We start from the raw sequence: 27,900 nt of genomic DNA, 5'->3' as shown, positions 1-27,900 counted from the left end.
GTTAGGGTTAGGGTTAGGTATTAACTGGTTAGGGTTAGTGTGAGGGTCAGGGTTAGGCACTAAAAATCAAGGAAAATGAATGGAAGTCAATGGAAGTAACTGAAAAGTCCTCATAAAGATAGTAAAACACGGATGTGTGTGTGTGTTACTGGGTGGCACATCATCAATACATGCAACAGTATGCCAAGACCACACCTGCTCAAATTGTACACAGGAGGACGGAAAACACCTTTCTTTTCCAGAACTCCAAACCTCTTCCTCTCAGGGTGTTTCATCTACAGAGTTGCAGATGCCTGCGTTTTTGTTTTGTTTCTGTAGTCATAGCTAGGTTCAAATTAGAAAGGTTTTTCAGATAACTTTACCATATTGCTGGCAGCAGTGTGTCTAAACAAGCAATCTCCCAGTTGTATCATATCTTTGAAGCCATCTATATGATTTTTTGCCAAAGATCTGAACTAAGATGTTTTGCTACGAAGTGTCTTTAATATTTTCTGTAATTTGCTGTTGCCAGAATATTCTTAAAATGGCAAAAAGGGTCAATTTCTGTAGGCTTTGTGTCTGCAATTCTGTTGTGTGACGTCAAAGTCAAATAGAAGTTAATTTGTAGATGTCAGGCTGTGATACATGTTTGATTTTAGTAGTGAGTTAAACAGTTAATGTGCATTAATCCTTATTAACCTTGGCTGGAAGTCATTTTTTATTCAGGTTTTTAACATTTGCTGTCCAACTAAGACCTGCAAGACGTCATTGGTTAAGGACCAATTTGTTTTAAATCCGAGTATTTCTTAATACTGTCAAAGATGCACAAAATAATCATCTTCAGATATAACTTAGTAAAGGCACTGAAACAGTATTTTTATTACTATGTATTTTGTGGAGAGTGCTGTTCGAGTTTTTGTAAGACCATTCCAAGACCTAAAACAAAACAAAAAAAAAGGTAATAATTTTCACGGTTTCTGGAGAGAAGTTTATATGCATTCATTCATAAACATTAATTGTGCTTTTAACAATGAATTTAAACACCAGGATGAGGATGCTGACACTGCCCCAAACCTGACACTTTCAAGTTTAATTAAAACTAGCTGCCTTTATGCACAAGCCAAATTCTTTTGATGAGAGGTTTTATGTTGAGACAAGACAAATATTATGCTTTTTGACTGGAAGTAGTTGTGAAGGACACACTGTAGCAGCTGTCAAGCATGTTGATGGTAACATCGTATTTAGGGTCAGTTTTGCCTCCAGTGTTACTGGTGCATTGCAAAGTGTGTTGAATAACGAAGAAGGGGAATTACTTTACCACAAATCAACTAGATGGTTGAAATTTGGACAATTTCCAATGCATAATGATCCTAAGCACATACAGTCAGGTCCATAAATAATGGGACCTCGACTCAATTATAACATTTCATCTGCTCCTTATCAATGGGATAATGAGGTAAGGGCACACACCTTGCCAATGTCCCATTACTTTTGGTCCCTTGAAAAGTGGGAGGCACACATTCAAACAGTTATAATTCCTGCACCGTTCACCTGATTTGGATCTAAATGCCCTCAAATTAAAGCTGAAAGTCTGTAGTTTAAGCACATCTTAGTTGTTTCATTTCAAATCTATTTTGGTGAGAAGATGAGAACTGAGTCGATGTCCCAATATTTATGGACCTGACTGTATTAAAAAAGGGTTAGGATTTCAGAAAGCAGGTCAACATTAAGCCTCTGGAATGGTCCAAACCACATTTGTACTCTGAATTTGTGGACTGTGGTTAAAAAACAGGCCCATTGAAGGAAAACAACTAGTTTTACCATTTCTTGGTCATTTATCAAGCAGGTATTGTGCCAGAACCTTGTTGATAGCTACAAGAAGCTTACTGGTTTTCTGTGACTTCTATGTAAATATTGGAGCCTGTATTTATAATTTGGTACCTTGTTTATTTGCAAAATGTTGTTTAAGCCATTAAAAATCATGTATACGGGAAGAAATATTGCCCGACTTTTCACCACAAGATCTATTAAAAATGTTGGGTTGTCTCTTCAAGGGAACGGCTGCCATGGAGGAATGCAGAGCTCTCCTGCCATTACGGCAACAAAAGTAAGAGGTCTCTAAATGTGAAACACAAAAACCCCTCCCCTTCATTAGGGAATTATGCAAAATTTTGGCCTCATTCTTATCCAGTTGCCGAGGCAACTGTTAGCTGTAATTTGGATTAATTTACTGGCTTCTGGGTCCCATCATAAAAGCGATATAAAACAGATACATACACACCTTGGTCTAATGCACTGACTCACTCAGTAGGGGAGGCTAACTCTTATTTCAATTGCTCCCAGGGATCACCACTGGAAATTGAAAATGCAAACTAATTGCACTGGAACGTTTGTACATCTGTATGAAGCTCTAGCCATCAAAATCACAGCTGTACAGCTGTTAAAAACAGTTCTAGGGTAAAAACCTGCTCCAAATGACTCTTTCGTCTGGTAAGGAGTAGAGTGAGGTCTGCTCTTCTGCTTCTTTCAGACAAAAGGAATGGAAAACTGTGTGTTTTAACATGGGGTAAATATTGAGAGAGTGGAGATATAAACGAAGTGAAGAACTGCCTGGATCTCTGTTGCCCTGCCAAAGGCCTGTGCGTCACTTGATCCATTGTTTAGTGTGGAGAGGTCTCTGCAAGCAGGCGGCTGCCTCCCTGCTCCAGCTGCGGCCGCTCTACTGTTTATGTTTGCAGGGCCTTTCGCCTTGAAGTGAGGCTATACAAGCAAAGCCCAGGCATAAGTGAGACTTTGGCCATCGGAAATAAAAATCACTGGTCTTCTCCTTTTCAGTCCATACCTCTACGGTTTTTCATCCTGCAGCTCAATTTCTGCTTTTCCCTTTTTATCTCTTGTTTTGTTTGCTTTCCATTTCAGAAAATCTTCAACGGCCTGTTCTTTTAGGGAAGTTCAAAGGTTGGAATAACTCTCTTGTTAAATAAAAACCTTTGTCTTGTATGAGGGAGCAATGTTTAACATTTTTGCAGCTCTATGTGACATGATTGCACCTAAAGTGAGAGTGAACAGCAAATTGGCAAGACATTTCTATCCATCCATCCATTTTCTATGCCTGCTTCTTCCGTACAGGGTCACGGGAGCTGGAGCATATCTCCAGCAGTCTACGGGCGAGAGGCGGGTTACACCCTGGACAGGTTGCCTGCCCATTGTGTTCCACTGCAAGAATGATGGCCCAACTCATCTCCCATGCAACATATTTTAAAAACAGAGAAATGTACGTTAACAGGAGTGCACTCTGCGTGATCTGTAGTCCGTCTCATCAGGTACTTACTACATTTCTGACCGGAACCATGACAATCAAAACGCAATATCCTTACACTGTCAAACACTCTAGTGATAGTCAGGACAAAACACACTCCTACTGTAAAACACTATTAATACTGTAGTCATTCCTATTATAATCAATTGAATTACTTTCACATTCATGTAGCTTTATTGTGTTTCCAACCACTGCTTTTAATCACTGTTTTAACCAAGGAACTGGTTAGGAACTATTTATTAAATCAAACACATTTCAAACCAACGGCTTTTACCGCATTCCAATTGTAATTCCCCTTAATAAAATGAACCGGAAGCTGTTTCCTCTGATTAGCCAACAAACACATTTAGAGCATCTTCAACCCAAAATACATGTGACATACGAGGCGTCAGCTACTGATGCTTAAGGCACCGAGTGCCTTCTGCTGGCAAAACCTATCTGACACCATATTACGACAAAATAGGCCTAAATAGTAGTTGCACACTTCCCAAACATGGCATTTATGGACGATTAAACCAAAATAGATATTTCTGGCTTACATACAGAGTGTTGTGTGGCTGAAAACTAACACATCATCCCTAGAGTGATACGTGTTGATGGCAGGACCATGCTGGGGGGGATGCCTTGAGCAGGGGTAGGGAACCTAGTCAGAGTAAAAGTAAGGAGAGAGCTAAATACAGGACAATCCTGGAAGAAAACCTGTTAGAGGGTCCAAAAGAATTAATTTAGTAGAGGAACATCTTCCAGCAGGACGATGATCATGTAGTCAGAGCTGCCATGAAATGGTTTAGATTGAAGCAAATACATATGTAGGAATGACCCAATGTTCAGACCTTAATCCAATTAATGATCTGTAGCAAGACTTGAAAACAATGTTTAAAAAGGGTCTTCATAAAATCTGGCTGAGATAAAGATATTTTGTAAAGAATGGGTCAAAATTTCAAACGTTTTAGTAAGTAATATCATTTTCCTTGTGCTTTATGGAATATGTTTGCCTTTATTACATAAAATCCCTATTAAATACATTGAAGTTTGTGATTTTAATGTGACAACAGTTGAAAAGGTTAAACAGTCCATTATTGGCATATACAAGGACACCACTGTTGGACTGGATCAAGCATAAAAGTGAAAGAGTTCTAATCTCCATCTAAAATTCCCCAGTTAACCTGAATAATTTCTGCTTCAAAGTGAGTCTGTGTGTGTCTGAGGGTTAGTGGTCCTGACCTTGGCTCCTGGGTGGGCTACATAGGGCATGTGCTTGGCTTGGACCACTGGAGGTGCTTCTCTTTGCTGAAACAACACGCAAGCGGTGTCAGCGTAGGGGAAAGCAGTCACAAAGAGAGCATCCTCACAAGCAGTACTCTTTCTTAGACAGTCTCAGACTCCCACATGCACAAAATCTGTATAAATGGGTCTTCAGGCACTTCATCAAACACATAAGCCTCGCATTCTCTTAAATGGAAGCCATCACATCTTTAATCCAGACAAAAACACATTCTTCTGTCACAGGATATAGACGTGTTGAAGCTGCCCTCACCTAATATTTTTCTCCTTAAATGTGATCTCACTCATAGTGGGATCACTGTCAGTAGAAAGGGAAGACACTTCCATAAAAGTACCTTGATTAACTATAACCTTTTCTCATGGACAATAGTACAATTTGTAATTGATCTCACTCTTTGATGTTTGTAATGTTTTGAAATAATACATCAAAGGGTTGCCATAATTTTGTTGGCACCAGGCGAGTAAGGACCACCCAAGATATTGAAATCCCCTGCTCTTGAGCAACCCATGTAAACAACTTTTGACTTTAGCAACAGGTGACACAGACAAGCCTCAGCAGCTTTTATGAACATAGATTACAGATAAAACTCATCTATGAAATTCCTAAACTTGATATGGCTTTTAAGTTAAAGTGGAGGACTTAATTTAGCTTTACTCATATACATCACTCTCAAACATATTTAATTTTGTTGTAGATACACTGGAACTTGCGTAAGATTAGGTTCAGAGTGGCTATAACTCCTTTATTTAGCAGTTTTTGCATTTTCTGCCCTCTGGTGGTGATTCTCAGTATTACAAGGATCACATGAGAAATTGTTAAAGGAAACCTTATAGACCCACTGTAGACGTCCACATTATAAATTAAGTGTGAAAACCATGTAAGATACGTCTGACAATTTTTTTTTAGAAACTGTTAGAATTAAGTAAATTATTAGTTACCCCAAAAAATTGGGTTTTATTTTTAAATTATTGGTTCAAAATTGAAAATCATGTAAATAAATGTGAAGTTCAGCACTTAAAATGCAGTATAACTCTCAACTAGACCATAGATACTACACAGTGGGAAATCCATCAAATAAACAGAAATCTGCAATTAAGAGGTGGGTATGGAGCATGAGCAAAAAATAAAGTGAAATAAAACAAAACATTTTCTGAACAAGGCAGAAAATGCAAAAGAAAATAATGCTCTATATAATAAAATGTGATTTAAAGTAGAATACAAAAAAATCCAAGTGGAAGTAAGGGGTACAATAAAGTCACTGACAAGGGTAAAATCTACATCAAGACAGCATACATCAAAAACCAAAAGATAAAATGGGAACCTGAATGCAAAGCAAGCAGATCGTGAGAGGGAAGACATATATTCAGGTCAGTTTCAGTTTCACCCTAAGGAAATATCTGTAAAATAAAGTTGCCTGTAGAGGTTGCTGCAGAATAAAAACGTCAGATTTAGCATTCTCTTAATAAGCAGATGTTAAAGGTTTGGAGTAAAATAAAAAAAAAAGTGAAACTTTCAACAAACCCACCTAGAATAGAGCCGCTGATGTGCTCCTCTCTTTTAAAGTAGTCTTTGGAATATATGGGAGGACATTTTCCAGTAAAATGCTTTCATATTTTACACTTTTAATAGTCCTGGTTATGCCTGAGGTTATAGAGTGCTTGGTCTGTTTAAGCTCTGCAGACATCCATCCAACTAAGTGTGACTAGATGTTTTTAATATGTGGGATTTAATTTTTTACCAAAATCATTGGGTTGAAAGAAATAAAATTCAGCTGAAACTATGAGCCAATCTGGCTGATTGGAGCTCAAACACCAAAATAATTTCAAAACAATTTCCAGTTTTTTCAAAGTGATGGTCACGTTTATCAGCTTATCAAATATTATCACACATTATTACCTGTATTTAGGACTGCGCTTTAACTGGCCCATTCTAAAACAAGAAAATGCTTTGACCTGAATCACTGCATTGTAGCTTTGGTTGTGTGTTTAGTGCTACTGTCTTCCTGCTTTCCTCCACAGCATGATGCTGCATCACCATCCAGTAAATTCACAACGATGGACATGTTTAGCTTCTTGAACTCCCACTGGTGGTCAAACTGCATAAGATAAAGCCACTCATTACCATAGCTCTCCAAAGGACGGATGATGAGGTCATCATACTGGAACATAATGTAACTATCTCTGATGGGTGGAGGTGGCTTGGTCTTATTTTCATCTGTGTACTCTTTGATATACTTCTTCAGCAGAAGAGGCAGGGCACTGGCCTGTTGTGGTTCAACCATGATGAAAACCTTATGAATAACTCTTCAATAGCATGAGCGTAGATTTTAAACGTGCTGAAATATCTTTTAACCATTACCTCAGAGCTAGCTTAGCTTTCCCGCTCTGTACAGCTTCCCTGTCCCTACTGAAGCAAAGTATTTCCACAAGATGATGGTGCCACCGCCGTGTTTTATCATAGGAACTGTCTTATATGCAGCTTTATTTTTCCATTAAACAAAAAGTTAATTGGGTTCTTATCTGATCAGAGCACCATCTTCCCCATGTTTACTGTGTTCCTTAAAATGCTTGTAACCATGGGTTACTCTGGTAAACGGTCTCTTTACAGCTACTTCAGTTTAGAGAGTTCAGGCACACAAACCTCTGAGGCCTTAACACAGGTTGCATGTATGCTAAGAAACAATTAAATAACTCACATGTGAACTCTATTTACCAATTAGGTGATTTCTGAAGGGGTATCTGAGTAAAGGGGAAGAAATACAAAAAATGTCATTAAAATACATTGAAGCTTGTTTGTTGTGACATAAGAAAAGACATGGAACATTTTAAGGGGCATGAACACTCTTCAGGCCACACTATACAACAGATCAGTCCACAGCAACATGAAAAACAGAACCCGTTTATTTGTTGAACATTCAACAATAAGACAAAAATGAAATAGACCCATTAGATTCCATCAGCAGATGTCCAAGTAAAAATCAATATTTTAAAATGCTTAATCACAAAAAATACTTCCTTCAAAGCTACAACAAAGCCACAATATCTTTAACATGTTTCATTAAAGAACGTATTCATCATTGCCTTTCTGACACATTTAACCTATTCTGCCCAGCTGTTGCTTTTATCTCTTACTTACTGATTGATTATGAAACCATAAAAATCATCTCATTAAAAGGTGATGTGATACAGATAAAGACGGTCTTCGACTAAGTAGGTTTAGTTTTGGTCTGAAAGAGTCAGAGCAGGCGTGGATGATCTATGCTGGGGGTCACTCTGACCATCTCGTTTTCTGCTCCCATTCTCTGCAATCTCTGATGGGGAGGATCGTATATCATGGCTGTCTAAACATGCTGCCCTCCTATAATTTCTGGCTTTTCTCAGTCAGAGGTCCTTGCAGCAAACGTCTGTGCGAACCAGTCTATGCAGACAAATGAGGGGACATCTTTGTAGTTGTATCACTGTACATCATTTGCAGCAGTAGCAGGCTGTCAAAGCCAAGTCTTTCTGTTTTCTGTTACTATTCTGATTTAAACTCCAGCTTGAAGTTCACTCTCTTTCAGTGTGCGTTGCACAGTTTTGTGCAAGGTAAATACATTTAGGTCAGCAGTATGGCTTGTAAATTATTCATGTCCTTTATGATATATAATAGCAGGATGTCAGCATACAATCATGAAAAAAGTAGGACACACAAGGACAGCTGTTGTGTTTTTCAACACATTTGGACACATGGATATTTATTATCAAATGTAATTATACTCAGAGATTACTTTAAATGACAATTAAAACTGAAAAGACCTTTAAAATTTTGTAAAAGTAAAAAACCAAATACAATGTCTGGGTGAGAACAAATTAGTATATCCCCACATTTATTCCTATTTAAAATGGAAAAAATTACACACAGGCATAATGCATCAATACAGGATAAGAATATTGTTACTCTGTGTTGTGAAGAACGTTTTCCATGTTTAAACCTCAGACATTTAGTTTAGTGTGCTCTTGACTATTGAGGTGAGAGTGAGAAGCTGTGAAAAAACTGTCTGAGGTGTTTAGGAAGAACACTGTAGCAGCTTCCGAGTCTGGTAAGGGATCTTACCAAAATTTAAATTAAGGTCAGTCAACTGCACTGTACAGAAAAGTGGAGGGCATTCAAAACAACTGTCACTATGCTCAGGTCTGACAGGACATGGAAGTTCACCTACAGCAGACTCTTGCTAGTGCATGCCTGTACAGAGAGAGACTGCACAAGTTTCACTTTCATGGAAGGTGTGCAAGGAGGAAACTTCTGCTCTCTGAGAACAACATGAGGGCCAGACTAAAGTTTCCCAAAGAGAACATAAAAGAAGACCAGGTCTTCTGGAACGATGTCCTCTGGACAGACAAATCAAAATTTTAAACAACAAAACACATTTTCTGTTAATATATAAAACAAAGCAAATTGTTCCTTTTCCAGTAAAATAAAAACATTAGAGATAAATATATTCATATTTCATATTTCTTTACCAAGCTGTCCAAAGTTTTTCACTGACTGTTCAGTATTAATAATGTTAATACTTGTATGTAATGCATTTCTACCCTGATCCCTTAAAAATGAACAAGTGGAGAGATGTGCAATGATGGGTTGTACTGTGTTTTATTTATTTTATTTTTTAAAGTTCAGTATGTCTAATATATTCTATAGCTTGTATATGGTATGCTAACCTGACAGCTATTTACTTGAGTTACAACATAGTAGACAAAATACAATAAGTTTCAGTTATTGGGTTTATTTTTCAGTATTGGTAAGAATAACAATAAACCATAGGTATTTATGATTTTAAACATAGATATATACTTAAAACAAACAGAAATCATAATAATCAACTCCTTTCATTATTTACAACCACCGTCAGTTCCATAATTAAAACTGGATTCACAATCTTATTTCTTCAGACCACTTTTAGATGTTGTTTTTGGTCCAGAAACTGATTCATGCTGACCCGTTTCCTTTTTGACGTAGTCCTGTAAGCGTTGCAGCATAAACTCAGCATAGAAAAGCTTAAGGGGAATAGACTGCATGAACCAGGCCTAAATGAACAACACAAACACATTCGTTAGGACCATTGAGTCCACCAGTATGCAGTGCCTTGTACAAACTCAAACTTTTTCAGCAATTTATCATGTTCACCACAAAATTTGTTGTTTTCTTTGTGATTTTATCTGTTTGAAAGATACGAAGTAACACTTAACTGTGAAAATGAAGGAAAATGATTCATGGTTTACAAAAGTTTGGATAAAAATGACAAACTTGAAACCTAATTGGTTTGCTGTGCTTTTGCATTCAGACCCCCCAAAGTACAATGCTTTGGAGAAACACATTTTGCTCCACTTGCAACTACAAAGTCTTTATGCGTGCTTCCAGGTTTCTGCCAGTTTTGCACATCTATAAACTGAAATATGGGCCCATTTATTTTTGCGAAATAGATACAGGTATAGCTGAATCAGATGAGATGGAGAAAGTCTGTGAATTTTTTAAGTCTTGCTAGAGGTCCAATTGGACCTTTCTAACAGATAAATATGTTTTGACTTAAATTATTCCAGTTATGGCTGTTTGCTTTAGGGTTTTTTTCCTGCTTGAAGGTGAACCTCTGCCTAAGTTGCCTTTTATCTAGCTCCATCCCCCTTTCTCATAATCTCTGACAAGCTTCCCTGTCACTGCTGAAGAAAAGCATCCCCACAGAATGATGCTGCCACCACTATGTTTCACCTTGGGGTTAATGTGTTCAGGGCAATGAGCAGTGTTAGTTTTTCCCATCACATAGTTTTTCCTATCTAAACAGTTGTGCCACACTCTGTTCATGCTTCATAAGAGGTGCAAAGCTAGGAATATTGTTGTATAACCTAACTATACTTTAAACGTCTGCTCAACTTTCTCCCTGGCCTGTCTGCTGTTTTCCTTAGAACTTATGAGTCTGTTTATTCACTAATGTTCTCTAACAAACATCTGAGGCCTCCGCAGAACAGCAATTCACTAATAAGTTGGCTTCTGATGGCAATTGGCTGCATCAAATCTTATTTGGGAGTGTCAGTGTAAAGCGGGCTGATAACTTCAAGACTCTTTGAGATTTTTGTGTATAAAACATTTTAAAAACCATATATCATTATTCTTCCTCTTTGCAACTACGGACTACTTTCCTTTGACCTAATAAAGAAAAATCCCAATAACATGCATTGAAGTCTGTGCTTAAAGGTGACAAAATGTGGAAAGTTCAAGGCGTTTGAATACTGTTGCAAGGCACTTTCATGTCATGGTATATTTGTGGAAGTGAGTTTTACCAGGAGTGTGTGGCAGAGGCTGCCGTGGGTCTTGTCTCCAGCTCTAAGGTATTGCAGGGACTTTTGTACAAAGTCCTCAGGAAGCAGAGTCACAATGTTTGTTTTTTGGAAACCCGCCAACCTAGTGGAGACCCCAAATGGAGCCACTGCCTGAGAAAATATCCAGAATATGTTTTAAGCATCTCTTAAAGGTTCATAGCAAACCTATTCTACCTATTTTTGATACAAAGTCTTTTAAAAGGAGTCTGAAAGAGGACCGTAGTACCTGTATGAGAATCCCTCTATCTTTGTACTCTGCTTGAAGACCTTGAGAAAATCTTTCCACAAAGACCTGCAGGACCCAGAATGAATGCGAGAATTATGAATGATCCAGTTAGAAGACCTGTATAGTATTTAAGACAGACAGTTTTACCTTCGATGCGGCATAAAGGGTATACAGTGGGAAGGGAAAAGAAGCAATTCCTGAAGCAATGTTGATGATCACCCCTTTTCTCCTGCAGAAACAAACAAAAAAAAAAAACAACTGCAAACATACTTATGAAAAATTACATCAGACAGCACATTATAATATAACTCGGTTAAACATTACATCTAATGAGGAAAACATGGGTAGGAGACCTGTTCTCCATGCCTGGGAGGATTATTTTGCTCATCTGTAGACAAATGAAAACAAGTTTAAATTTCAGAAAAATGAGAGAGTACAGTAGGCAACTGAGAACTGAGCATACTGTAAAAATTCAAATGTAATTATTTTTGAGATTTTACATAACTGTCTGAATTTGTGTCCAAAACATACTTCAGAAAATGTCTTACCTTGCACAAAGTTTTCACATTGCAGTTTATCACCTTTGTTATTGTCTGAAAATACACATACACAATAGTTTCAGCCACTTTATCTTCAATGAATGCAAACTTGAATCTCACTTTCAGGACTTTTAAAACTGAAAGAAAGAAACGATTAGAATTTTTTTTCAAAATAATTAGAATTTTTGTTTTTTGACTTTTTTTTTTGATGTGAGGAAAATCACAACAAAAGAAGAAGGTCGTGTCATAGCTTCCCACCTGTGGCAAAGCACTGAAACAGTTGAAAAAAATCACCATTTTTGTTTGTCTTGTGTATCAAACAAGGGTCCAGTATTATAAAAATTATTATTTAAGTGATGCATCTTCAAAATGTCCCCTCCTTGAACCGCCACCTTAACATGGTGGAGGGGTTTGAGTGCTCAAATGATCCTAGAGGCTATGTTGTCTGGGGCCTAAATGCCCCTGGTAGGGTCTCCCATGGCAAACAGGCTCTAGGTGACGGGTCAGACAAAGAGCGGTTCAAGAATCCTTCATGAAGACTAAAATATCGAGGCACATGACGTCGCCCGGTACGGCGGAGCCGAGGTCCCACCCTGGAGCCAGGCCTGGGGTCGGGACTCGCCGGAAAGCGCCTGGTGGCCGGGTTGCTCCTCGCGGGACCCAGCAGGGCCAAGCTCGAACGAGAGACGCGAGGCCATCCCCTAGTGGGCCCACCACCTGCAGGGGGAACCGTGAGGGACCGGTGCAAAGAGGATTGGGTGGCGGACGAAGGTGGAGACCTCAGCGGCCCAATCCCCGGATGCTTAGGCTGGCTCTAGGGATGTGGAATGTCACCTCGCTGAGGGGGGAAGGAGCCTGAGCTTGTGCGGGAGGTCGAGAGATATCGACTAGAAATAGTCGGGCTCGCCTCCACGCACAGCGTGGGCTCTGGAACCCATCTCCTTGAGAGGGGTTGGACTCTCTTCTACTCTGGAGTGGCCCACGGGGCAAGGTGGCGGGCTGGGGTGTGTTTGCTTGTTGCCCCCAGCTCAGCCGTCTCGTGTTGGGGTTTACCCCAGTGGATGAGAGGGTCGTATCCCTAAGCCTTTGGGTTGGGGATAGGTCTCTGACTGTCGTCTCGGCCTATGGGCCGAGCGGTAGTGCGGAGTACCCGGCCTTCTTGGTGTCCCTGTCGAGGGTGCTGGATAGTGCCCCTCCTGGGGACTCCATTATTCTGCTGGGGGACTTCAACGCCCACGTGGGAAATGACAGTGACACCTGGAGAGGTGTGATCGGGAGGAATGGCCTCCCCAATCTGAATCCGAGTGGTGTTTTGTTATTGGACTTCTGAGCTAGTCACGGATTGTCCATAACGAACACCATGTTCAAACATAAGGGTGTCCATCAGTGCACTTGGCACCAGGACATCCTAGGCAGGAGGTCAATGATCGACTTTGTTGTCGTATTATCAGACCTTCGGCCGCATGTTTTGGACACTCGGGTGAAGAGAGGGGCTGAGCTGTCCACTGATCACCACCTGGTGGTGAGTTGGATCCGCTGGAGGAGGAGAAAGCCGGACAGACTTGGCAGACCCAAGCGCATAGTGAGGGTCTGCTGGGAACGCCTGGCGGAGCCCTCGGCCAGGGACGTATTCAACTCCCACCTCCGGGAGAGCTTTGACCAGATCCCGGGGGATGTTGGAGACATAGAGTCTGAGTGGACCATGTTCTCCGCATCTATTGTCGATGCTGCTGCCTGTAGCTGTGTCCGTAAGGTCTGCAGTGCCTGTCGCAGCGGCAATCCTAGAACCCGGTGGTGGACACCGGCAGTAAGGGATGCTGTCAAGCTGAAGAAGGAGTCCTATCGGCTGTGGTTGGCTTGTGGGACTCCTGAGGCGGCTGACGGGTACCGTGAGGCCAAGCGTTCTGTGGCCCGGGCTGTGGCAGAGGCAAAAACCCGGGCCTGGGAGGAGTTCAGTGAGGCCATGGAGAAGGACTACCGGTTGGCCTCGAAGCGATTCTGGCAATCCATCCGGCACCTCGGTAGGGTGAAGCAGTGTTTCGCCAACACTGTTTATAGTGGGGGTGGGAGGCTGCTGACCTCGACTGAGGCCAGAGTCGGGCGGTGGAAGGAGTACTTCGAGGATCTCCCCAATCCTGCCATCGCGCATTCCCTGGTAGAAACAGAGGCTGGGGACTTGGGGTTGGACTCCATCATCCAGGCTGAAGTCACCGAGGTGGTTAAAAAGCTCCGCGGTGGCAAGGCATCGGGAGTGGATGAGATCTGCCCTGAGTACCTCAAATGTCTGGATGTTGTGGGGCTGTCATGGTTGACACGCCTCTTCAACATTGCGTGGCAGTCGGGGACAGTGCCTCTGGACTGGCAGACTGGGGTGGTGGTCCCCCTTCATAAGAAGGGTGACCGGAGGGTGTGTTCCAACTACAGGGGGATCAAACTTCTCAGCCTGCATGGTAAGGCCTACGCCAGGGTATGAGAGGAGAGTCCGGCCGATAGTTGAATCTCAGCTTCAGATGGAGCAGTGTGGTTTTTGTCCCGGCCGAAAACCACACTGGTTTTGGAACTGGTTTTCCCATGCACTCGAGGGCTCATGGGAGTTTGCCCAACCGGTTCACATGTGTTTTGTTGACCTGGAGAAAGCATTCGACTGTGTCCCTCGTGATGCCCTGTGGGGCTGCTCCAGGAGTATGGAATCGGGGGCCCTTTATTAGGGTCCATCCGGTCACTGTACAAGTGGAGCAGGAGTTTGGTCTGCATTGCTGGCACTAAGTCGGACCTGTTCCCAGTGCATGTTGGACTCCGGCAGGGCTGCCCTTTGTCACCGGTCCTGTTCATAACTTTTATGGACAGGATTTCTAGACGCAGCCAAGGGCCGGAGGGGGTCTGGTTTGGGGACCAGTGGATTTCGTCTCTTCTTTTTGCAGATGACGTGGCGGTTCGCAGCCGAGTGTGAAGCGGCCGGGTGAAGATCAGCTCCTCCAAGTCAGAGGCCATGGTACTCGACCGGAAAAGGGTGGCTTGTCCTCTTCAGGTTGGAGGGGAGTTCCTGCCTCAAGTGGAGGAGTTTAAGTATCTCGGGGTCTTGTTCACGAGTGAGGGAAGAATGGAGCGGGAGATTGACAGACGGATCGGTGCGGCTGCCGCAGTAATGGGGGCACTGTGCCGGTCCGTTGTGGTGAAGAGAGAGCTGAGCCGAAAAGCGAAGCTCTCGATTTACCGGTCGGTCTACGTTCCTACCCTCACATATGGCCATGAACTTTGGGTCATGACCGAAAGAACGAGATCCCGGATACAAGCGGCTGAAATGAGCTTCCTCCGTAGGGTGGCCTTGCACTCCCTTAGAGATAGGGTGAGGAGCTCGGCCATCCGGGAGGGGCTCGGAGTAGAGCCGCTGCTCCTCCACATCGAGAGGAGCCAGTTGAGGTGGCTCGGGCATCTATACCGGATGCCTCCTGGACGCCTTCCTCGCGAGGTGTTCCTGGCACGTCCCACCGGGAGGAGGCCCAGGGGACGGCCCAGGACACACTGGAGGGACTATGTCTCTCGGCTGGCCTGGGAACGCCTTGGGCTCCCCCCAGCGGAGCTGGAAGAGGTGTCTAGGAAGAGGGACGTCTGGGTGTCTCTGCTGAATCTGCTGCCCCCGCGACCCGGTCCCGGATAAGCGGAAGACGACGAGATGAAATCTTCAAAATGTCTTATAAAAATATCTTTAGAAGAAGGAAAGAGTTTGTTATAAGAGTAAAAAAAAAAATTGGACTGAGTTATTGTAAAACAGAAAAAAAGATACAGTTTATGTAAAAACATGGTGTCAAAATTAAAGTGAGTTTAACATTTGATTTGAATAATTGAAATAAAAAAAACTTTTAAATGATTTTCTAATTTTTTTAGACGGGCCTGTATGCATTACAATACAAATGTAAGTCATCTACTCAGTTTTAGCTATTTTAATTTTCTCTTGACTCATGCAAAAGAAAACTACTTTTCAAATGTGGCATCACATCTGTGCATGCATGGTAATGTCAGGAGGATGTAAAAAATTCCTATGACCTCATGTACAAGCTTGTGAAGTACCACTGACCTTATCCAGCTCTTTGGCATTGAGAAACTTACAGGGGATGATGCTGGGGAGTACCCCAACGTTGTTAACTGGGTTAGCGGGAAAAACAGAAAGTGTTGTTTAGAAGACAGAAATATTGATTTCTTTTCCTACTTCTAATGTAGAAACGTATGCTTTGAATATTAAATAGAGGAAAAATAAATGTCTGACCTAAAACCCCAACATTAAGGTCTTTTAGCTCTTCCTCTATTTCCCGGAAAACATTCTCCTCACTGAAGTCTGCCACTATCACCTTCACCCTCTGTCCTGTGGTTTCACCTGAGACATAAGAAATGCTGACATTACCCTTTAAAAATAGACCCTTTTACAAATGATTATTTATACAATGGAAGATGTTTTGCAGCTACAAAACAAGCAAGCTTATACCTATTTCCTTTGCAACCTTGTCCAGCGTTTCTTTGGTTCGACTTATGATAACAACATTCATTCCTCGTTCAGCAAGCTGAGGGGCAGTATGTAAATGGTAAATCAGGAGAAAAATTGTCCGCACGCAAAAATTTGGAAACAGAGATCAAATAATAAATATTCTTAAGTTGCTATTTCAAATACAAAATGTTTATCGCATTGTTTAACCAGTTACTTACTGCAAATGCATAAGCTCTGCCTATACCTTCTGAAGCACCAGTCACCACTGAAAGAGAGGGAACAGAATTAGACACTCAGGTTCAATCCGCTGCTTCCATCTGCTGCGGTTTACACGTTCAACACTAGGGGTCGCTGTCACTCACAGCAGCAAACAACCTCCTGCGTTGTGTCAGACGGTTCTCAGGACTGACTGCGTTTGTGTCTGTTTACACTCCAGCCCATTTTGTTCTTACACGCTGTGATAAAACAGCATGTTCCTCAGCTGATAAAAAATGTGATGAGAACAAACAAAAACTGCTTTTTGTTTCCACAAGTGCCCACAACACACCACACTCCCCGCTGGCTCATGATTCATATATATGTATATATGTGGTTAGAATCGTTTTTGGAGCAGTTGCCACAATGACCTTTTCATACTTTAATGTTATTGAAAAAGAACTTTTGAAAGAAGGGAAAGGAGAATTGCTCTATTTTAAAAACTACTTATTGACCATCATATGTTCAACATTCAAATAATGTTGAAATTGTATTTTTTATATATTCTTTAGAAATAAAATTTGCAAAAAAGTGTCATGGGTGGAGTAGGTGGACCAAGGTGCAGACAAGAACCTGGGAGCAGGGAGAAACACAGGGAAGACATCTCACAATATAAGATGAATAAAATAAAGTTCGAGAATGAACTATAAACTAAGCACAAAGGAATGAACTGATAAGGCAACATCTAACAAATGAACAACATGGAAATAAGAAATAAGGCTTGAAATGAAACTCAAAAACACCTAAACCCCCCCTAACACCTAAAACCCACAGATCATGTTTCAGAAAGAAAGAAACAGACCTCAAACAACCAAATCTGTTTTTAAACAGAGGTCAAGTTTTCCCACACATACAGTGGGGAAAACAAGCATTTGATACACTGCAGATTTAGCAGGTTTTCCCACTTGCAAAGCATGTAGAAGTCTTTATTTTTATCATAGCTACTCTTCAACTGTGACTGAAGGAATCTAAAAGAAAAATCCAGAAAATCACATTGTGTGATTTTAAAGTAATTAATTAGCATTTTATTGTATAACATAAGTATTTGATCACCTAACAACCGGTAAGAATCCCGGCTCTCACAGGCCTGTTAGTTCTTCTTTAAGAAGCCCCCCTGTTCTCCCCTCATTACCTGTATTAACTGCACCTGTTTGAACTTATCTGTATAAAAGACACCTGTCCACACACTCAAACAAACTCCAACCTCTCCACAATGTTCAAGACCAGAGAGCTGTGTGAGGACATCAGGGATAAAATAGTAGACCTGCACGAGGCTGGGATGGTCTACAGGAAAATAGCCAAGCAGCTTGATGAGAAGACAACAACTGTCGGTACAATTATCAGAAAATGGAATAAGTACAAGATGACGGTCACTCTCTCTTAGTCTGGGGCTCCATGCAAGATCTCACGTCGTGGGGCATCAATGATCATGAGGAAGATGAGGGATCAGCCCAGAACTACACGGCAGGACCTAGTCAATGACCGGAACAGAGCTGGAACCACAGTCTCAAGGAAGACCATTATTAATACACTACGCTGCCATGGATTACAATCCTGCATCACATGGAAGGTCCCTCTGCTCAAGCCACTGTATTTTCCAGGTCCGTCTGAAGTTTGCCAATGACCATCTGGATGATCCAGAGAAGGAATGGGAGAAGGTCATGTGGTCTGATGAGACAAAAATGGTGCCGTGTAACTTGTTTCTTATAATGTGAGATATGTGGATTCTAGCGTGGCACCATTATATGATGCCAGCTGTGCAATAAATCAAGCTGTATATTTCCTCGCTACTAAATATCCCAAGATCAGCTGTTATGGATTATTACAACACAGTAGAACCAATTTGAAGAGATTACACAGTGGGGTCAGAGGATGCTCAGGTGCATAGTGCACAGCATGGGCGGTAATTTTGGTCTAGAACTGCCACTGGTGCACAGAGGTGACTGCCTTTTTGCAGCTTTAATAGTTACAGACCTCCAGATTTCATGTGATCTTCAGATTACAATGCATAGAGAGCTTCATGGAATGGGTTTTAATTGCTGAGCAGCTGCATCCAAGCCTTCACTATGTGCCATGCAAAGCATTGGCTGCACTTCTGTAAAGCATGCTGCCACTGGACTTTAGAGCACGTCACCTATGGCCATGAACTTTGGGTCATGACCGAAAGAACGAGATCCCAGATACAAGCGGCTGAAATGAGCTTCCTCCGTAGGGTGGCCTTAGAGATAGGGTGAGGAGCTCGGCCATCCAGGAGGGGCTCGGAGTAGAGCCGCTGCTCCTCCACATCGAGAGGAGCCAGTTGAGGTGGCTCGGGCTTCTATTCCGGATGCTTCTTGGACACCTCCCTCGGGATTTGTTCCTGGCACGTCCCACCGGGAGGAGGCCCAGGGGACGGCCCAGGACACGCTGGAGGGACTATGTCTCTCGGCTGGCCTGGGAACGCCTTGGGGTCCCCCCGGCGGAGCTGGAGGAGGTGTCTGGGGAGAGGGACGTCTGGGTGTCTCTGCTGAGTCTGCTGCCCCCGCGACCCGGTCCCGGATAAGCGGAAGACGACGAGGAGGCATATTATCTGGGGTTTTGAATTATGTCTCTCTTTCTGGAAATCCAGAGGACAAGTCTGGGACAAAAATTTCAAGTTAAAGGAATTAATAATGCTTCAGCAAATCAAGACATTTTAAGCAACTTATTGCTCCTATCTATGTAGGAACAGTTTAGGGATGGCACCTTTCTGTTCCAACGTGACTGTGCACTAGTAAATAAGCAAGGTCCATTACAATAGTGTCAGACCTCATAAATATGCTCTGAAAGAATGACCATAAATCCTCATAAACACAATTTTAATCTCGTGGAAATCCTTCCCAGACGAGCCTGGAGCTGTAAAAGCTGCAAAGAGTGAGATGACATAATTTCAAACTCTATGGACTAAAAGTGGGATGGCACACAAGCGTGTAAAGGCAGACGAGCAAACACTTTTGACAATTTAATGCATATTGTTAGGTTTATATAACAAAATCTTCCAGTTTTATCCAAAATCTTTTTCTTAATTATGTAGTAATTTAAAATGGGAAAAAACAGGAGAGACAGCAATAGACAAAGGGAGAAACACATTTGTATGTTGTTTTAATAACTAAATTTGTGCATACCACAAGTGGTTTTTTTCATTGAAAAAGATGCCAGGTGGTTGAAAAAGAATAACCCTTTGTTTGGCCTGAGGTCAATGTTTCTTGTCTAGTGTCCAGTAATTATTTTTAATTATTTCAGAATGCTGTCGCCAGGAGGAATTTTCCCACAGTTCTCACATGTTGATTCATAACAGATGAATATAGTCTGTTAAACAGATTTGCAGCAGGGGATGTCACCCCATTTTACAGTGCATTGCAAAAGTATCCATACCTCTTCAAGTTTTTACATTTTATCATATCACAACTACAAAACCTCAATGTATTTTATCTGTCTTTTGTTTTTTGTGAGAGATCAGCTCAAAGTAGTGCATCATTGTACTGTTGAAGCTAAAAGATACATAGTTTTCAGACTTTTTCTAGAGTCAGAAAAGTTTAGTGTGCATCTGTATTCAGTCCCTGTGCTCCCATACCACTAAACAAATCTAGTGCCAGAAGTGGTTCTGTTTGCAATTTGTCACAAGCCATGTAGGGAACACCACAAACAAGTTCTTTGGTCCGATGAGACCAAAACGGGACTTTCTGGCCTACATGCAAAACCGATGTGTGGCTGTAAAAACAACACATTGCATCACCCTGAACACTCCCTCCCAATAGCAAAGTGTTAGTGGTGGCAAGATGATGCTGTGTGTATGTTCTACTTTGGCAGAGACAGGGAAACTGGTCAGAGCTGATGACACATTATCCCTATGGTAAAACATGGTGGTGGCAGCATCATTCCCATTTTCAGAAGGGACCGAGTTGACGAGAGTGTGGCTAAATACAGGACAATCGTGAGAGTAAATCTGTTAGAGTCTGCAAGTGACTTGAGGTGTAGGTTTACCAACAATCCCAAAGAACAGCCAGAAATACTATGAAATGATTTATATCAGAGCATGCATGTTTTAGAAAGGCCCTATCAAAAGCCTAAATCTAAATGCAATTGAGAATCTGTGACCTGCAGACTTGAAACTTGAAATTCACAGACTTCTCCATTGGGTCTGACAGCTTGAGCTAAGATTGATGGCCATTTTTATTTTACGGTTAAGGCATCTAAATACATTTGCAAGGCAATGTATTGATAACTGAGTATATGATCAGCATATTACAGTTTTCTATATTTTATATTAAGACAAACCCATGTACATCAAATACAAAGTTCAGTGTCAAGGCACTAAACAAAAGGAAACATGCAAAACGTTTAGCAAAAAGTAGCATACATTACACTAGGTCTTTTATTCACTGTAAACAAAGGAGTTATGATGACATGCCCTCAAACTATTTTAAAACGATGCTGGTAATTATGTCCTTGTGCTTTTAGACCTCACGGCTGCCTTTGACACAGTGGATCATAACATTTTAATGTGTCCTCTATACCACTGTGGTGGTATTCAATGGTAAATGCACTGAATTAATATTGTGCTTTTCCAGTCATACTGACTGCCCAAAGTGCTTTAAACACATTCACTAACACGTTCACATTCATTCACTGATACACAGATCAGTAGGTAACTTGGGGTTAAGTGCCTCACCCAGGGCCACATCAATATGTGACCTCTGGAATATTACCTACTAATTCTTTGGACCTTGTGCTGACATATGGCATTGAGTATAAAGAATTAACAACATTTCCTCAAAATCTTGTCCTGTCTGACTATTTTTAATAACCTTTGAGTTTAATTTAACCGAGTACTCCACACCTGAAAGAAAATTTCATTATAGTAGATTATTATCAGACAATGCTGTAACAACCTTTAAAGAATCTGTTCCATTTTTTATTTCCTAACTATCACAGGAAAACACAGTAGAGGGTAGTAAATTTGTTTCTTCCCCTTCACAAATTTATTCTCTTGTTCATAGTGTAATTTCCTCACTGCCCCGTTGAAAAAGAATGTAATTATTCTTAGGAGGCTGGCTCCCTGGTTTAATTCAGAGCTGCACACTTTAAAGCACAATGTTAAAAAATGTAAGAGGAACTGGCTTTCTATACACCTAGAGGACTCCTGCCTAATCTGGAAAAATAGTCTACTGCTGTATAAAAGACACTTTGCCAAGCTAGAACAGCTTATTTCTCATTGTCAATTGAAGAGAATAAGAATAATCCTAGGTTCCTAGTACAGTTGCTAAACTAACAGTCATAGCTCTGTTGAGTCATCCATTCTCCCAGCTCTCAGCAATAATGACTTTATGCGATTCTTTTTAAATTAAATTGATTCAATCAAAAATAAAATCATTGACATAGTCCCGAACATGATTACTTCATCCTCAGTAAGTGAGACAACATTGGAAATAACTGCAGAACTTGATCTGTGTTTGGACTGTTTTGATCCAGTGGAGCTTCCTGAGTTATCAGAAATATTAGCTTCATCTAAACCTTCAACTTGTATGTTAGACCCAATTCCAAAAGTAAAGTGTTCTCTTTACCAGCCCCATTTTAGATTAATTGATCCTTAGATTAATCTATCCTAAGCAAATGGATATGTACCACAGGCTTTTAAGGTAGCTGTAATTGAACCTTTACTTAAGAAACTGCTGGATCAAGATGACTTAATAGGCTACAGACCTAGATCCAATTTTCAGTTCTTATCGAAAATTCTTGAGAAAATAGTTGCTAATTAGGTGTGTAAGCATTTACACAGTAATCTGTTTGAAGAGTTTCAGTCAGGCTTCAGAGCTCATCATAGTACGGAAACAGCACTAGTGAAAGTCACTAATGATATTCTTATGGCCTCAGATAATGGACTGGTGTCTGTACTGGTTCTGTTAGATCTCAGTGCTGCATTTGATACAGTTGATCACAATATTCTCTTAGAAAGGCTGGAATATGCTGTAGGGATCAGGGGAACAGCGCTAGGCTGGTTTAAATCTTTTCTGTCTGACAGATTCCAGTTTGTTCATGTAAATGATAAATCATCTTTAAACTCCAGGGTTAATTGTGGAGTACCACAGGGTTCAGTACTTGGGCCAATTCTCTTTACTATATATATGTGTTTCCAATAAGTACAATTATCAGGCAGCATAGGATAAATTTTCACTGTTATGCTGATGTTCAGGAGTAGGGAGTGACGCTGAAAACTAGTCAATGCATTTGTTACTTCAAGGCTGGACAATTGTAATTCCTTACTATCAGGATGTCCACAAAATGCAGTTAAAAGCCTCCAGCTCATCCAAAATGCTGCAGCAAGAGTTCTGATGAAAATTAAAAAGAGAGATCATATTTCTCCCATTTTAGCTTCCCTTCATTGGCTCCCTGTTAAATCCAGAATATAATTTAAAATTCTCCTCCTCACATATAAAGCCCTTAATGATCTAGCTCCATCATACATCAGAGATCTGATTGTTCCATATGTTCCTAACAGGGCACTTCGTTCTCAGACTGCAGGTTTACTGGTGGTTCCTAGAGTCTCTAGAAGTAGAATGGGAGGCAGATCCTTTAGTTATCAGGCTCCTCTCCTGTGGAACCAGCTCCCAGTTTTAGTCCGTGAGGCAGACACCCTGTCTACTTTTAAGGCTAGGCTTAAAACTTTCCTTTTTGATAAAGCTTATAGTTAGAGTGGCTTAGGTTATCCTGAGCTATCTCTGTAGTTATGCTGCTATAGGCTTAGACTGCTGGGGGACAAAATGACCACTTTCACTCTCTCTGCTACATTCTCATAGTATTTTCCAATTTTGCGTTACTTGCTGTTTTGCCGCTTTTAACTTTATGTTCTCTTTTTATCTTCCTAGAAGTTACATCTGACCTGGCTCTGTGTTTAGCTGTGGCACCTTCCTAGAGGGGGACATCAGCCAAGCTGCTGCTGCCAACAACTTAATGCTCACCTTCTACAGATGATACACTTGGCCCTGTCTTTCAATGTTTAATCCTGTCTCTCCTAGACAAAGCTACTGGCTGAGCTTCTACTGTGACTAACTGTATGTGCTCTCTTTCAGACTCTAACCTTGAAAACTGGCTCAAAGTTCATCTGCTTAGCTGTCTCTCTCCTAGACAAAGCCACCAAAGGAGCTACAACCATTAATGTTTCACTATTCCTTCCCATACAGGTCCTTCTCAAAATATTAGCATATTGTGATAAAGTTCATTATTTTCCATAATGTAATGATGAAAATTTAACATTCATATATTTTAGATTCATTGCACACTAACTGAAATATTTCAGGTCTTTTATTGTCTTAATACGGATGATTTTGGCATACAGCTCATGAAAACCCAAAATTCCTATCTCACAAAATTAGCATATCATTAAAAGGGTCTCTAAACGAGCTATGAACCTAATCATCTGAATCAACGAGTTAACTCTAAACACCTGCAAAAGATTCCTGAGGCCTTTAAAACTCCCAGCCTGGTTCATCACTCAAAACCCCAATCATGGGTAAGACTGCCGACCTGACTGCTGTCCAGAAGGCCACTATTGACACCCTCAAGCAAGAGGGTAAGACACAGAAAGAAATTTCTGAACGAAAAGGCTGTTCCCAGAGTCCTGTATCAAGGCACCTTTTCCTGTGGGAAGGAAAAAGTGTGGCAGAAAACGCTGCACAACGAGAAGAGGTGACCGGACCCTGAGGAAGATTGTGGAGAAGGGCCAATTCCAGACCTTGGGGGACCTGCGGAAGCAGTGGACTGAGTCTGGAGTAGAAACATCCAGAGCCACCGTGCACAGGCGTGTGCAGGAAAGGGGCTACAGGTGCCGCATTCCCCAGGAATGGAGATGAAGATTTCATTTTTCAGCACGACCTGGCACCTGCTCACAGTGCCAAAACCACTGGTAAATGGTTTACTGACCATGGTATCACTGTGCTCAATTGGCCTGCCAACTCTCCTGACCTGAACCCCATAGAGAATCTGTGGGATATTGTGAAGAGAACATTGAGAGACTCAAGACCCAACACTCTGGATGAGCTAAAGGCCGCTATCGAAGCATCCTGGGCCTCCATAAGACCTCAGCAGTGCCACAGGCTGATTGCCTCCATGCCACGCCGCATTGAAGCAGTCATTTCTGCAAAAGGATTCCCGACCAAGTTTTGAGTGCATAACTGTACATGATTATTTGAAGGTTGACGTTTTTTGTATTAAAAACACTTTTCTTTTTTTGGTCGGATGAAATATGCTAATTTTGTGAGATAGGAATTTTGGGTTTTCATGAGCTGTATGCCAAAATCATCCGTATTAAGACAATAAAAGACCTGAAATATTTCAGTTAGTGTGCAATGAATCTAAAATATATGAATGTTAAATTTTCATCATTACATTATGGAAAATAATTAACTTTATCACAATATGCTAATATTTTGAGAAGGACCTGTAGAAGGTACTCCTGAATCAGTGGTTCTGTATTTGTTTTGTGTTTCTAATTTGTTCTCTCCAACCCCCAGTCGGTCGTGGCAGATGGCCGCTCACACTGAGCCTGGTTCTGCTGGAGGTTTCTTTCTGTTAGAAGAAGTTTTCCTCTCCACTGTCGTTTCATGCATGCTCAATATGTGCGATTGCTGCAAAGTCAATGCAAGCGTCTGTCCACTGTCGCTACATGCTCATGCAGGAGGAGTGAATGCTGCAAGTCACTGACTTTATGCAATCTGCTAGGTTTCCTTAGACAGAAAAACCTTTTGACCAATTTGATTAATAAACTGGCTGCGCAGTTGGTAGCACTGTTGCCTTGCAGCAAGAAGGTCCTGGGTTCAATTCCCAGCCGGGGGTCTTTCTGCATGGAGTTTGCATGTTCTCCCTGTGCATGCGTGGGTTCTCACTGGGTACTCCGGCTTCCTCCCACAGTCCAAAGATATGCCTGTTAGGTTAATTGGTCACTCTAAATTGCCCTGAGGTGTATGAATGGTTGTTTGTGTGTTGCCCTGCGATGGACTTGGCGACCTGTCCAGGGTGAACCCCGCCTCTCGCCCATAGACTGCTGGAGATAGGCACCAGCTCCCCCACAACCCAATATGGAATAAGTGGTAGAAAATGACTGACTGACTGATTAATAAACTGAATCTGACTGCAGTATTTGGTAGTTAGGTGGAGACCTTTGATGCACTAGTCAGCTCTATAGAAAAAAAAAAAATTATGTTTTTCCAGCTGCCAGAAATTGACAAAATCAAGATTATTTTGTCCAGGCAGGATTTTAAACAGATAATTCACGTCTGTATTACCTCATGCCTGGATAATTGTAGCATGCTGTATTTCGGGGTCAGACAGGCTGCCCTCTCTCGTCTTCAGCTTGTCCAAAATGCAGCTGCTCGTCTTCTAACTCGATCAACATAGGCAAGAACACGTTTTTGAAGACTAATTTTTTCCCCTGGCATAAGTTGCTGTGTTGTCTAACATTGTTTAATGTATGTTTTAACTTTATTTACTATTTTTACTTATTCTCTTCATGTACAGAACTTGTCAATGGTCAACCTTTTGTTGTTTTTAAATGTGCTTTATAAATAAATTGGATTGGATTTAAATTCAATGTTTATGTGAGAAAAAAAAAGGGAAACAACATTTTTTGCTCCTTCAGGTTTCTGGAGAAGTGGCATTCTTTCTGAGTACAAACCACATTCTGATACAACTCATGTCACTGAAATCCAACAGACACACACATCAGTTTCTCCATCACAGAAAAAGAAGCGCAAATCTCAACATTAGTTTGCAAGACATACATGTGAGTCAACTTAGAAGTCCAGATTAAACACAGGAAATGTATTTTCTGAATACATGCATCCATTTAATAGAAATGCAAACCTATGCAAATGTGGCTTTACGTTGTTAAGATGGGGCTGAATGTAGAGGTATGTGCAGCCTAGAACATTCTGTTCTGGAGATTTTCTTCTGTGCTAGAATGGAATGAGATTGTTCCTTAGAAAGACATATAAGCCAAGCATTCTGTGTCTTTCATTATACGTCCCCCTGCACTGTGGGGAGCTGCTCAAACTCTTCAGAAGCTGCCAAAGTAAATCACTCAATTTTGTTCAGCTGCTCTGAGAACAGTAGTGGAATTTCAATGGTAACTGAGGTCTGAGAGATGAAACAGAGCTCAGATACTGTTTGTTGTGTTCAAGTCAAAGTGACATTTATAGAAACTTTTCAGTTTATAATTGTTGCATCAGTTGGGCAATGCAACAGAGCTTGTTTTATAATCATTAATTCCCCTGTTAACAAACCCAGGAGGTGCTTTACAAATTATGTTCAGTCTTCCTTTCATTCCAGTTAAACTTTAACTTTTCTTGTTATTGTTTAAGTGAACTCAAAATAAATCATCATGATTTGGGCTTGATTTGACTTGTTAAGACTTGTTGCTTTTATTGCAAATGTGAACAGCTGTTTTCTGGGTATCTGTAAATGCCTCCAAAGCTAAGTCAGGACATGCATTTCAAAGTTGCAATCCTGTGCCATGGTGAGAGGCATAAACAAGCCTGATCCGAACAGGTCTCTTCCTTCAACAATTCTGCACCTAAATATTCTCGATTACCAGGTGACCACAAGATCAGTACTGTGTTTGTTGAGCATCTTGCAACTCCTATACGGCACTTATTTACTGTATTTAATTGCATTCATAAATACAACATATATGTATGTATATATGTATATCTACATCTATATATCTATATCTATATCTATATATATATATATATATATATATGTATATATATATATATATATATATACATTAGTTCAAATGGGGGGAAAACTTTCTCACCTGCCCATTCTCCCATAGAAGTGAAGAAAGTTTTTGACAGAGGAAAACACAATTTAGGAAAAAGAATCCTACTGAAGACCAACAGTTTCCCTCCGTAGTATAAAAGAACTGTAGCACCCAGCAAGGTGAGTATCAGCTCCAGATATTCCATGTTTTTTTGGTGCAGGGATTAAGGATTAAAGCTTCCCAACGTCTCCGTCTTTTGTCAGTGAATATTTCCAGTCTAGTAAAAAAAGACTGCAAGAAAGAAGGGAAAACTCTGGCAGAAGACACTCCCCCTTTCACAAACTGTTGACACACATGCTCACAAACATGTTGTGACACAGTCTGTCTTGCATAACTAGTTATCTATCTATCTATGGAGCATTTTGGTTTCATTAGTGTAATCTGATGCGTAATACTCATTTGTCACCCGTTTTGCTTCAGAGCAGATTTTTCTCGGAGCAATTTTCTTTGCTCAATTTAATTAAAGGAACACTTTTTATTAAGAGAATAATATCAAATCAGTTAAACTTCTGGAATATTGATCTGGTCATTAGTAAGGGGGGGTGTTAATCAGTGTCAGATGTTTTGTTGTTAATAAAATTAACAACAGGTGCACTAAAGGGACAACAATGGGATGACCCAAAAACAAGA

The 27,900-nt window shown here is 41.0% G+C and overlaps 1 protein-coding gene across 1 annotated transcript; it reads right to left on the bottom strand.

Annotated features, from left to right (window-relative positions):
• Positions 1 to 7,465: 7,465 nt before the first annotated feature.
• hsd17b3 (hydroxysteroid (17-beta) dehydrogenase 3) lies at positions 7,466 to 27,509 on the bottom strand. The gene is made up of 11 exons (XM_047380233.1): positions 27,265 to 27,509; positions 16,397 to 16,443; positions 16,179 to 16,254; positions 15,963 to 16,070; positions 15,774 to 15,841; positions 11,708 to 11,752; positions 11,513 to 11,547; positions 11,307 to 11,388; positions 11,160 to 11,225; positions 10,895 to 11,044; positions 7,466 to 9,646 (listed from the first exon to the last, which is right to left on the bottom strand). Exons 1-11 carry the CDS (start codon positions 27,413 to 27,415, stop codon positions 9,500 to 9,502), a joined length of 975 nt encoding a protein of 324 aa, XP_047236189.1. The 5' UTR covers positions 27,416 to 27,509; the 3' UTR covers positions 7,466 to 9,499.
• Positions 27,510 to 27,900: the final 391 nt, after the last annotated feature.

Source organism: Girardinichthys multiradiatus, chromosome 12 (genome assembly GCF_021462225.1).
Source record: "Girardinichthys multiradiatus isolate DD_20200921_A chromosome 12, DD_fGirMul_XY1, whole genome shotgun sequence".
Classification (NCBI taxonomy): domain Eukaryota; kingdom Metazoa; phylum Chordata; class Actinopteri; order Cyprinodontiformes; family Goodeidae; genus Girardinichthys; species Girardinichthys multiradiatus.
The sequence above is the reverse complement of the archived record's forward strand: the minus strand, read 5'-3'. Positions and strand labels throughout refer to the sequence as shown.